At 41.0% G+C, this 12,235-nt stretch overlaps 1 protein-coding gene across 2 annotated transcripts in view; it reads left to right on the top strand.

Annotated features, from left to right (window-relative positions):
• ABTB2 (ankyrin repeat and BTB domain containing 2) overlaps positions 1-5,796 on the top strand; it is a 156,414-nt gene extending 150,618 nt beyond the window's left edge. For both annotated transcript variants that reach the window (XM_025166947.2, XM_007428714.3), the window contains 2 exons: positions 1,865-1,978; positions 2,933-5,796. In XM_025166947.2, the coding sequence (XP_025022715.1) occupies positions 1,865-1,978; positions 2,933-3,130 (312 nt within the window). In that variant the 3' untranslated portion in view covers positions 3,131-5,796. The remainder of the gene's footprint in view (positions 1-1,864; positions 1,979-2,932) is intronic.
• The last annotated feature ends 6,439 nt before the right edge of the window (positions 5,797-12,235 follow it).

Here is a 12,235-nt window from a genome sequence, read left to right on the forward strand (position 1 = left end):
TGAATTCTACAGTGAAAACTGTTCATCCAATCTGTTTTCAAACCAGAACAGCAGAAAAATGGCCTTGACTGATGGAAAAGTGATTAAAATACTCTAGGCTGATTTTCAGAAATGTAGATTGAATAAACAACAGAGAATCTCTCTGAGCAGAAAGGCAGGATATATATTGATATGTGAATGAATACAGCTCCTAGTCTACTTCAGCTTTCCCCAATTTGCTGTTCTCCAAAAATTGTTATCTCAAGCCAGGTATTCATTACTGTGAGTAATGGAGATGTTGACTTGTTTGGAGGTACAGCCTGCAATGTTGAACTGTGTGGGGGACAGTAAAAAAGAAGAAAGTAGTAGTAATAGTCAAGAAAAAAAAAGCAATGATCAGACCTCTAGCTGGAAACTTTGAAATTAATGGGAGGACTCTTTCAGTATTGTAAAACATGAAGAGCAAAGCAGAGGGGATTAAAGATAAACACCAAGGCTACAAATAATGATGACAGATATTAGGAATAATCAAGTAGAAATAACCTTGAGAGAAAAGATAGGAAATTTGGTCTTGGCCATGTTGAGATTGAAACAAGGATGAGACTTCTGAGTCAGACACATAAATGTAGATGGGAGGCCTTGGGACATGTGGTTGAACAACATAGTTACAGCTTGAAGAGTTTAGTTACACTGCAGAGTTTCATGTATATGCAAAGTACAGCCTTCATACCATTGCAGTACATTACAAGTATCTATGGAGATTACTAGTTGTAGTGGGAAATTTTCTCTGCTCATAGGAAGATTGGAATTGTTCCACACAGTATCAAGAAAGAAGTGCCTGGAATATTGATAGTAGCCAGACTGAGGTTTGTTTGTTTTTTTAATAACTTGCAGCACCTAGCTAGCCTTTGCTGATCTTGAAAAATTATGGACTATAATAGAAACTATGCAGGTTCTTACATGGAAGACCATCCAAAAATCATAGGATTAGGGCTGCACCAGACAGTTGAAAAAATATCCCAGAAGGCAGCAATGACAAACCCCATCCACATTGTTGTAAAACACACACACACACATGGACATATCTAGGACTTGATGTTGCTCTGAAGAAGACTATGTTATCGTATAAAAGCTTCCCATCCCAGTGTAAAAAGGTCTGCCTCTCTCACTCACACACACACGTCAGATCTCAGGACATGCTGAGTTATGAATGCTGTGGCTTAAAGTTAAGGAAGATAAATGATTATATAAGCCAGCTCAGTCTTACTAGGAAAAAAAAGTTCATTAAATTAAAAGATTTTTGCTTAGTTTTATATACCTTTATTATTCTGTCACTCATGACTGCCTTTAAACAGAGACTTCAGACAGAGGCATTATTAGTGGATATTTTATCCCTCAGTTAAGCATTCAGATTATTCTGAAAAAAGTGCGCAGTTTGGGGGGACTGCTTAATCCAGCATTGTCACTGGTGGGTCTTTGGGACTCAGATGCCTTTTCACAATTGAACTGATAAATCAGGACAAAAGATATTGTGCAAAAGACAGCTTTTGAAATAGTCCCCAGAATTTATAGGGCTGCAAGATTCCTCTTCCCTTGTATTCCAACCTGAAAGCTGACGTCCTTTTGAAATGCCCCTCTCAAGTGAGATCAGGATAAACAAGACAGTGAGGCCTATCTTTGGTTCCTGACAAAGACTTAGTTTTAAAAGTCCATTTATTATTTTTTCTAATGAACTCTGATATTTTTCCTTTTTAAAGTGTGTTATATTTTAATGATTTTTTTTGCACGTCACCCAGAGGACTTCAGTTCGGGGGTGACATAGAGATACTGCGAATAAATAGAATGAGTAGAATGTTAAAATAATGCCTTCTCTCATCCCTGCTAGTTGCTCTCAGCTGCAAGTTTATTCCAGTTGGATGGCCTCCAGCGCCACTGCGAGATACTGTGTGCTCAGACCATCAATACTGAAAGCTGTGTTCACATCTATAAATATGCCAAGGTAAAGATGAAGTTCTTGTCAACTTCCATATGTAAGAGAAAGAGGAATTAGAAGAACCTCTTTAAATGAATCGGAAGCAAAAAACCACTAAAAGAGGTCCTATAGAAGAGCAGCATTAGAAAAGATTCCCCTATCTGTATGTGTAGCCAAGTATTGTGAAATAATAAACAATCCAGTGGGTGCCAGTTGAATATGAAGAACCCAGGCCTGGGAACCACCTCTCCCACTTGTGTCTATTCAGTAATTCCTTTTCTTCCTAAGACCTATCTTATATGCCTAGAATTTGTTTGTCTGCTAATACTGTGTACCCTCTGAAACTCACTCATTACTCTACCAGGGTAACTAACCCTAACCCTGTTTGGTTAGGTGAGGATGCAACTAAACAGGTATAGGTAGTGCTCGTTTAATGACCACAATTGGGACTGGCAACTTGGCTGTTAAGTGAAACCACGACCGTGCTTACAGTCTTACTTCAGCTTTCGTTTGCTTTACAGGCTTGCAAAGGTCATAAATGTGAGGATTGGTCGTAAAATTACTTTTTCATCACTATTGCAACTGTGAATGGTTGCTAAATGAGGCAGTTGCTAAACAAGGAATATCAGTATCAACCTGCAGTTTCAACCTGGTCAAGCTGCTCATTCCCTTTAACAGTTCCTCTACTTTGGTTTAACAAGCAGCAGGGGAACAGAAGAGGGTTAGAAAGAGGGGGCATTTTAACCACTTTAAAATATCCCCATGGAATAGTCACATAATTTGTGTGTGCATGCACACAGGCACGCACGCACACACACACACACACAATAGAAGGCACTCTAACCACAGGATTAAGATGCTCTCAGGCATTTGCCATCAGGATGAAGCTGTCTTTGGAGGAAGGGAGCGGAGGTGGGAAAAAGGGGATAATTGACAGCTGCCTAAAATATACTTATTACAGCATCCCTTTGTTTTTTTCAGATCCATAATGCCCCAGAGCTGGCCTCTTTTTGCGAAGGCTTTTTTCTCAAGCATATGAATTCCCTGGTGCAGCAGGAATCGTTCAGGCAGCTCATCTACGGCAGGAACAGTAGGGTTCAGGGTCTGGATCCCCTCCAGGATTTGCAGTCCACTTTGGCCAGCAGACTTCAATCCATTTATGTAACATCAAGAGTGTGATTGCTAAGAACTGCAGCCCTCCAGTTAAGGAAAGCACCTGCTCATCAATCTGCACTGAAATGGGATCTGGCCCCACTGGGGCTGCTTCATCCAGTTCCTGGAGACAGTACCTCTTCCGCCATCTCAGCAAGCCTACCCAAATGCAAGGAAATAACTCTGGGAAGTATTAACATGTCACAACTATTTTACCTGAACACTGATGAGCAGAATCTGAGGTGGGATGCTGCTATTCTGCTAGGTACACCATCACTAAGGAGAACTCAGGGGGAATTACACTTCTAAGTGTCCAAAAGACCTCTTAGGACAATGCCCAAACCATGTTTGGCATTTAGCCAATAACCAGAGGACAGGCTGTGAATGTAGAAATCCTAATTTCTCTAGACTTTGGCTACTCCAAATGTTGATTCCACCAGAATGCAAACAAATCTGGCTTTTGCCTTGTTTGTCTACCAAGACATGCAAATTCAGTAAAGAGCTAAGCTAAGCCGAATAAAGCTAGTTTTGAAGCTACATCACGATAACGTGCTACCCAGCAGATTCTACATTATTTTAGCATCAATTTTTAACCAGCTCTGGCTGTCCGTTTTTGTATTTAAAAACAATCTAAAGAAAATGCAACCTTGTATCGTTAATACTTAGTTACCAACATCCTTGTGCAAATTTTTATTGCTAAGACCATCACACTGTGGTACCTACAATATTGGTGTAGCAGATAGAATTTCTCTCAATATTTCTGCAATATAGTTGTAAATAAAGGGCTGGGGCTTGCTTTGTCAATGCTGTATTTTAGCAATAATTCCCTGAAATGCCTGATCTGGTGCTTATGATCTGGACCGCCGTCCATCTGGGAATTATGTGCATGAAGCACAGAAGTATGAATAGTCAATTCCAGCTAAAGGGATCTCTGTATAGAAATATTGTATGTATATTTGTGCATATCATTTTTTGGACTGGAAGTTGCAAGCAATAATCAAGGCCCATTGAGACTGCAGATGCAGTCTGAATTGTATTCTTTCAAATGAGAGCCGCATTCCGATGCACATTCAAATACACATTCTCTGCTACTCTTGCACCATGAGTTGTAATGTGATAGCATGCGGACTCACTAAACTGGATTTCAGCTAGGGATTGTGAATCAGGGCTGATCTGGTTCAAATGTGAAAATTGAGTTGGTGTAAGTAATTGAACACAGGCTTTGGCATATGTAATCTCATGATTTGATTCAGAAAGGCAATATGACTGGGAAATTCAAATTACTTTCATATCCATCCACATACACTTCAGTCTGCATTGAAATTAGGTGATGACATGAGAAATATCTAAAATAGGAACACACTTCCCCCCCCCCTTTCCAATACTCAGCATTTTGCTTCCATCTTTGAATGGACTAGAAAATAATAATTTAGAATATACAGTAGTGTTAAAAATCAGGTATTAACAAAGTGATCACAATTACCATTTAAGGAAACATGTATAAATAAAATACTCTTTTTTGAAGGATAGATTGTCAATCTAATAAAGGGGGAAAGGAGTAAAGACAAATGGGAAAGGAGCTAGACGTGTGCTACAAGAATTTTTTTGGTGTTCCAGGGAAGGTAATGGAAGAATAATGGAAATCATGCAAATATACAGATATTTCAGAAGCAAGAGAGGCTTTTCCCATAATTATCTATTTGGGAGTTTAACGTCCTCACTATAGAGCCTTCATTTTTAACAGATCATTAGAGAAAAGCATTCCTTACAAAATGAACCATGTTTGGAAATAATTAAATGGTTATTACATTTGGTTTAAGGATATAGTTTGGAGCAGTTCAACAAGACAAGCCATAATTATGGCTGAGCAGGGAGGTTGGGTGGACTAACTTGGGGAAAATTATTTTTCTCAGGTATCTTGCTCCTTTATCAGTTTTCACTAGTGACAACCTGTGCCTAAAGAGTTTTGTACCTTTGCATACGGCATCTGAGTCACATCGTATAAAAACAATACCAAGCTAAAATAAATGTTTATAAATGGGTCAAGAATGAAGTAGGATGGGTTGGGAGGAATCAAAGTATGAGAACCTACACATTTCAACTCATGCTTGCAGAGTAGCCCTACATATTAGAAAATGATCGCCTATAAACCTTTCAGTCATTCATTTTTCAAATTTGGATCAGCAAAACAAATACAAACTCTTCACATTCTTCAGATCACAGAAAAGTGTAAGATTTGTTAAGTGGTTAGGAAATACGCAAAAGTTTGTCATTTTGGAAAATAATTTTCAAATAGCTGGTCTAGCTATCTGTATAAAAATATATAGGTTCTGTTGTGCTGTGATATTGTCTGCAATATCTGTACATTAATGTTGTCATTTATGTAAATGTCCCATATTTTATTAACATGACTTCGTTAAACTTTGCAGATGGTGTAAAGCTTAGTAATTTAACACCAAAAAAACAGTCTATACAAGTACTGTCTTTTGTTTTCCAAGTCCTGTGCTTAAGATGGATTGGAAGGAATATAGGCAAACATATTGCCTTTAAAAGAGAGCTAGTTTGATGTACTGGTTAAGGCACCAGGCTAGAAACTGGGAGACTGAGAGTTCTAGTCCTGCCTTAGGCATGAAGCCAGCTGGGGGACCGTGGGCCAGTCACCCTCTCTAGGAAGAAGGCAAGGGCAAACCACTTCCCAAAAACCTTGCTAAGAAAACTTCAGGGCCTAGTCCAGGCAGTCACCTGGGGTCAAAAACTCACTCAAAGGCACGCACGTGCACACATACACACACAAATGCCTTTAAACACGTTCTTGTGAAACTAGAGAACTTTCAGAGTTTATTAGTCTGAGCATTCTTCCCCCTGGTGCTCTGAAGTTCTGTTGGGTAACAGCTGCCACAGTTCTCAGGAGCAAGTGGTACATATTCCCAGCTCATGGTTTCAGTCCCTTAGTCCCAAATACTGTTTTTCTCTGTGCAATATACCTGAACCACTGCATGGATCAGAATTTTCTTTTTGCTTTGGACAATGGAGGTGATCACAGTCAGGAGAACCATCAGTGTTCAACTTTGCACTTGCAGCAACCAGGGCTTGCTTACAGAAACTGCTATTAGACACTGGCAGGAGTAACAGCCATTCTATTCCAAGTCAAATATGATTGGTCAAGTCCAGAGCGCCTTTAAAAGTGTGCATTTGTGAAGGTGCAGGCGTTTCTCAGTACTGAAACTGAGCCTTGTAGAACCACTATAGGTTTAGGAAGGTCCTAGTTTCTTTTTTTCTTTTTTTAGTTAACCACCCCCCACCCCCCCACAAAGCCTAAATTCTTAAATAGCCTTTTCGCCCTAGGCCTTCATTACGCAGTTACAGGACCACAAAAATGCATCCCTCCCACCCCCATAGCCTGCCTGAGGGCTACCAAGAAGGTTGCACCAGGGAGACAGTTGCTGCAGCTAAAAAACGCAAAGGGAGTTGAGATACATGAATTACAATAACAAGGGGACATAAGCACATTGAGAAAACTGTATTTAGCATTTTGTTCATTTATTTACTTAAACAAACAACTCCCCCTTTTTTCTGAAATCTGCGCCCATCTCTGGCAATAGGAAACCTGATTCTGTGGCCAGGCACCCACCATCTCTTTGGAGTCTAGCCATTGCCCATCCCATTACCGGCCTTCTAAAAGGGCAACAAAAAGGACTGTCACTAGCATCTGCTGGGGAGTCACTCCCCAGCCCAGCTGAATGCACAGCATACCCTCCAGGGGCCTTGGCTGTAACTACGGTTCGCAGCACCAGATGAACTTCCACTGCTATGCACATCCCCTAGGCAACCCTTTCCTCCGGATCCATACAAGCCTGAGACTTCCTAGCAGAGGGTGTTAGCAAATATCGGGCTGCTGACAGAAACTACTTTGGGACCTATGGAAGGGAAAGAGGCCATCCAGGCAGATTGGCCTTCCTGCCATGAAAGAAGACTGCAATTAAGAGTCAAAAGCAATCAAGAAAAGGCTTCTCTGTATCAGACCCAACCAGCAAAAATTAACATGACAGCTGCCAGTGTACTTTTTTAGAAAGTATAAAAAGCATAAGGTCTGAGTTTGCTGGTTTCTAAATGTCCCAGCAGGCACTGTAGTTCTCTTGGGCGAGTCTACTGCTCTAGTTTCCAGAGGGGTGCTAGGCTGGTGCAATAAAAACAAAACCTCTCTGCTGGCCCTATTAAAGACTAATGCACTGATTTGTGCAGGTTTCTTTGGATGAGATCCCATTTTTTATTCCTTTTCTATGAATTAGGGTGGAGGAGGGTTAGTTAGGTGTGCACCAACTGACTGGGCAGGAGTAAGTTCCAGATGTAAAGCTGCTTTGAAAAGCAAAGATCATTCTCCCCCAGCCTCCGCATTAAATACCTGACCCTTGCATCACAGACTGAAAGACTGAACAGATAATACCGTATTTTCAGAAGTCTTGCCAGATGCATTCCTCCAGCTGCACAGCAGACTCTTGCACCATGCAGCCTTCAACTTAAGAGCATCCACTCTGCAGCATGCTTTTTCTGACAAGGACCTTTGTCAGCCAGCAAAATAGGTGCTGCCCGCTGTCAGAACCTTTCAAGGATTTCTGAAACAGAGGCACAATCACACCTGACAACTAGGTCACACCACCTCCTTCCCCCCATAGCGAATTGTGGTAGCCCTACATGGCTTTGCTGTGGTCATCCAAGGAGTCACAGCATGATCAGACCCACAAAGAGACCTGGCCAGTTGCTGGTCTTCCCTTTGAAGATACATCAGGTGCAGATAGTGGTCTCACCTGGGCACTCAACCTTTAATATTCAAAGCTAACCTTTCTGAAGAAACAGTCATTGCAGAAAGAGAAGTGCCATGGGGCGACTCTGCTCTTGAAAGGCTTCTTAGCATGTACATGCTTTTAGGGCATCAGAGTTCCCTCTGCTGGCTGATACTTGCAAAACAAATCCACGAAGTGCTATGGGTCCAGCAATAATGCAGGAGAAAGACAAGTAGAGTTTTTTCAGGAAGATTTCAAATATTATGCACAAAAATTCTAGGCCACTCTTTTTATAGCAGACACAATAGGACATAAGAAGACAACAGGGTAACTCCTAATTTAGTGTGTGTGGAATTCAAGCATCTCTGCAAACCACGTTTATGTCAAAACAACACATGTGCAGTGATGCCATAATGCAACTTCCATCCTTACGTATTTGCAATCTGATGTTGAATGCAGTTATTGAACTCACATTTTTATGTATCATGATATCATGACACATAAGCCTATTTCTCTATGCAAGTTTTCCCCCAGTCATAGAGAACCTGGGTTCGCACGTCACACAAAGACAAGCTCTGCCGAAACATGGATTGTTGAAGAAGCCACAATTGGCTTCATTCATACCTCACACTAAGCTGTAAGCAACAGTTTACAAGCCATGATGGCTGGCACCACACATCATCATCACACCAAGCCAAAAGCAAACAAACCACATTAGGGCTTAGGGTGATAAGTAAACTCAAGCCATTTAATGATAGCCACTCTCCATTTTAAAGACAATGCTGACTATGCAAAGGAGAAATGAGACAAAGAAACCTTATTCAAGGTTTTGTTGAAAACTCTTTCCTCAGGAGCTCAAGCCAGTGCACATACACTCCCTCTTCCTATTTTTGCCCACAGCAATCTTATAAGGTAGGTTGGGCTAAAAGAGCAAATTGAATTGGCTCAATGTCACCCAGTGATCTCCTGTGTCTGAGGATGGACTTGAACCTGGGTCTATTCCAAAACAATATGATAATGTGAAGCACACTTTGCATGGTGGCTCAAATATTTCCAGATAAAAATGAAGTCAACAGTCAAAACAAAAACCAAATAATTCTTGAGCTCAAGTATCAAAGCTATAATTGCTAAGAAAATTTTTTTAAAAACAGCAATACCAGTGAAGAAAATCAGCACTGCAATTTTAACTTTGTCCTGCACCATAAGATAGCTTTAAAGCATTTAACAGAATGATATCTCAGATTATAGGAAAGAAAAAATAAATATAAAAATAACCATAATTTAGGTGCAGTGTATGTAAGATATCCTGAATGTTTAGCATTTGTGCCCCCAGTGTTTCTTTTTTTATTTCTAATGCAATTTTTTTTTTCAACATTATTCTGAGATCAATTAATTCTGGGTCCCCTTGATGTCAAGATGATAGTATATGCAACAAATTATTCAAGGAGACTATCTGCTCAAAAGGCATAAGGGAATTTCATTTGGACCATTTGACTATTAAGAATACGTAATATCCAAAGCACATAGAGCCAATTAAGTTTGACATTTGACAATTTCTGTTGTATCTGGTTTTGAAAATTGCTTTTCAATGAAAAAGTCTACACAATCCTTTTCTCCTCCACTCTTTGAACTGAGCTATTTTCCCCTTGCACAAAGGAAAGCTGATCATTTGCTAGAACATGTGTATTTCAAGATTCAGCTTCTTTCTTAAAAAGTGGGGGAAGCTCATTACGTAGAGATGAAAGTGCAAGTGTGGGGGAATAGCTACTATGTTAACTATTATGTTAAACCATGGATGCTCACGGAGTGACTTTGGGCCAGTCAGTCTCTTAGCCCAATCTAAGTCACAGGACTATCGTTGTGGGCATAGAATGATATCCCCTTGTTAGTTATCTTGAGCTCGAGGAAAAAATGGGTTATAAATATTAAAAATAAGTAGATGAAGTGGTCGTGTACAAGCTGAAAACTACCAGTTACCAATTCCATTTCTACTAATCTCTTCCGTATTTCCCCTACTCATTCTTCATAGCGGCCATGCAGCAGCAGAGAATTAAAGCATCCCCAAAAGAGGAAGTGGTGGAAGCAGAAGACAACCATAAACTCAAACAGAAATTACTTTGAAATCTTCCAAATATTGCCTTTCTTCACCTGCGTATTACTTTAACCAATAAGGACTATTTCATACCAGTTGTTCATAGAACTGCAAGAGCTTCATTAGTTTACAATTTAACCCATTCCGTGTCCCTCACGTTAAATAAATCTAACAGCTAACATTTCTAACCTACCCTTTATACAGAGGATAGACCCAGAGAGAAATCTCCTGCTGCTTTGGTTAAACAGGCAGTCCTAGTTGCACAGTCCCTAAAACAAGAACATCTGTGGGCGTCAGTCCTAATGCTCTGCACAGGCTAATGGATGCATTTGGAAGCAATTTAAAACTCCTGCTACCTTGGACTCAAATTGCATTAAAGGCAGCCTGAGTCACTCACTCCCAGCACAAGCTCCTTTACCTCCCACTGCTTCTCCACCACCACACAGATTTGGTCAGACATGAATGAATGAATGAAGCTTCTTATAGAAGGCTGAATTAGATCACTGAGGCATCTGGTCCACTATCTGTATCTGTGGTGCTGGCAGCTGCTCCAAAAATTCCACCAAGGGATTTCTCTCTGCCCTGCTCGCTCCCTGGCTGGAACCTTTCCAAACACTAGGAATATGAGTCGCATTCAAAGGTGCCTTAATTCCCTTTAACAACAAACTCACCAGGTGAACCTTGACAAGACGGAGCCAAAACAAGCCCCCAAGAAACAAGAGTAAGGGATCAACACGTTCCATGAAACCCTGGACTCTACCCCAAGATAACTTTGTTTTTAAATCTTATGTGGGCAAAATCCTCCAAACAACCTATGAGTTTTGGATGATATTTAGAAATCAGCAAGAGAATGAGATAAGAAAGGAGAACCTGGGTTGGAGGACAGAATAGAGCAGAGCATCCTGGAAGAAGGCATGGCTGGCTGATTCTATGCAGAATGGGTGGAAAGTACAACACTTCAGCCCCTTTGTTTGCAGCCCCAGAAACCCTAAAAATACTTATTTCTTCCCCACCCTCCAAACACTCCCCACAACCCAGCAGGAAGAAAAATCTCCATGTCAAGGTGCCTGGAGTTCCACAAAGGAGTTGGACAAATACTGCAATGTAGTCTTGCTGGTCCCACTGTGTGCTGCAGGCTGGCCCCTCCCCAGTACAGTTGAAGCTCCAATTCAGGGTTGGAATTGGAACGCTTGAGGGCTGCCGTCATCCCTAATCTTGGACAAATCAGCTGTTCACTGTTGGCAAGGCAGACCTCAAACCCTAAATGGTCCAGGCCACGGGAAAATAGCTCAATCCAAGTTAAAATAAGTTGCAAAATAAGCTTTAAATGGGTAGGGAAATAAGGCAATGCTCCTGCTGAGCTGGCCAACAAAAACACAGAGAGAGCGAGCTCAGAATCCATAAGCTGCATCTCCCAGGTCTGTATCAGACAGAAGCTCAGTAAGGAAGGTCCCACTGATCAAGTTGGTGTAATATAAACATTTGCAATACTTACTGGGAAAGGAGGGCTGCAGAAGGAAGAGAGGAGAACAACAGCCATGGAGAAGGTCAACCATATCACTTGAATCACAATACCTCTATCGCATGCTCTCAATTGTTTTTGAACCTTTGAAATTTCATTAAATGGCACTGAAGCACTTTCCAGCTAATGTCCAGAGTCATCATGATGAAAAGACTATACTGGAAGTTTACATAGTACAACATTCTGAAGCAGAACTCAGCTTTGCATACATACAACTCTCTCTGCAACATCTTGTGCATGAAAAGTCAAGTCTCAGAAAGGCAGTCACATAATCCTACTTGTCCTCTTATAGTAGAAGAATTGGGGCCTGATATAACCTTTTTTTTTTTTTAATCTGTTCAATTGTGTCTGATTCTCAGAGACTGCCCGGACAAGTCCCTGCAGTTTTCTTGGCAAGGTTTTTCAGAAGTGGTTTGCCCTTGCCGCCTTCCTAGGGCTGAGAGAGAGTGACTGGTGCAAGGTCACCCAGCTGCCTTTGTGCCTAGGGAGGACTAGAACTCACCGTCTCCCATTTTCTAGCCTGCTGCCTTACCCACTGCACCAAACTGGCTCATAATCCTGCCCCCCCAAATTAATTTAACTGGCAGCTCCCCACCCACCTGCATTATAAGCACTTACGATATAAAAGGACTGACTCTAAGCATTAAAAAAGTGGGGAAAAATTCTCAGACCAGTAACTTTATCATCAGTAAACAATAATGAATGACAGGCATCTAAAGTAGTTTCAGCAATTTAAA

The sequence above is a fragment of the Python bivittatus genome, unplaced genomic scaffold (assembly GCF_059951505.1).
Source record: "Python bivittatus isolate LINGU-HERP-01145 unplaced genomic scaffold, Pbiv_v1 ctg000480_np1212, whole genome shotgun sequence".
Lineage (NCBI taxonomy): Eukaryota > Metazoa > Chordata > Lepidosauria > Squamata > Pythonidae > Python > Python bivittatus.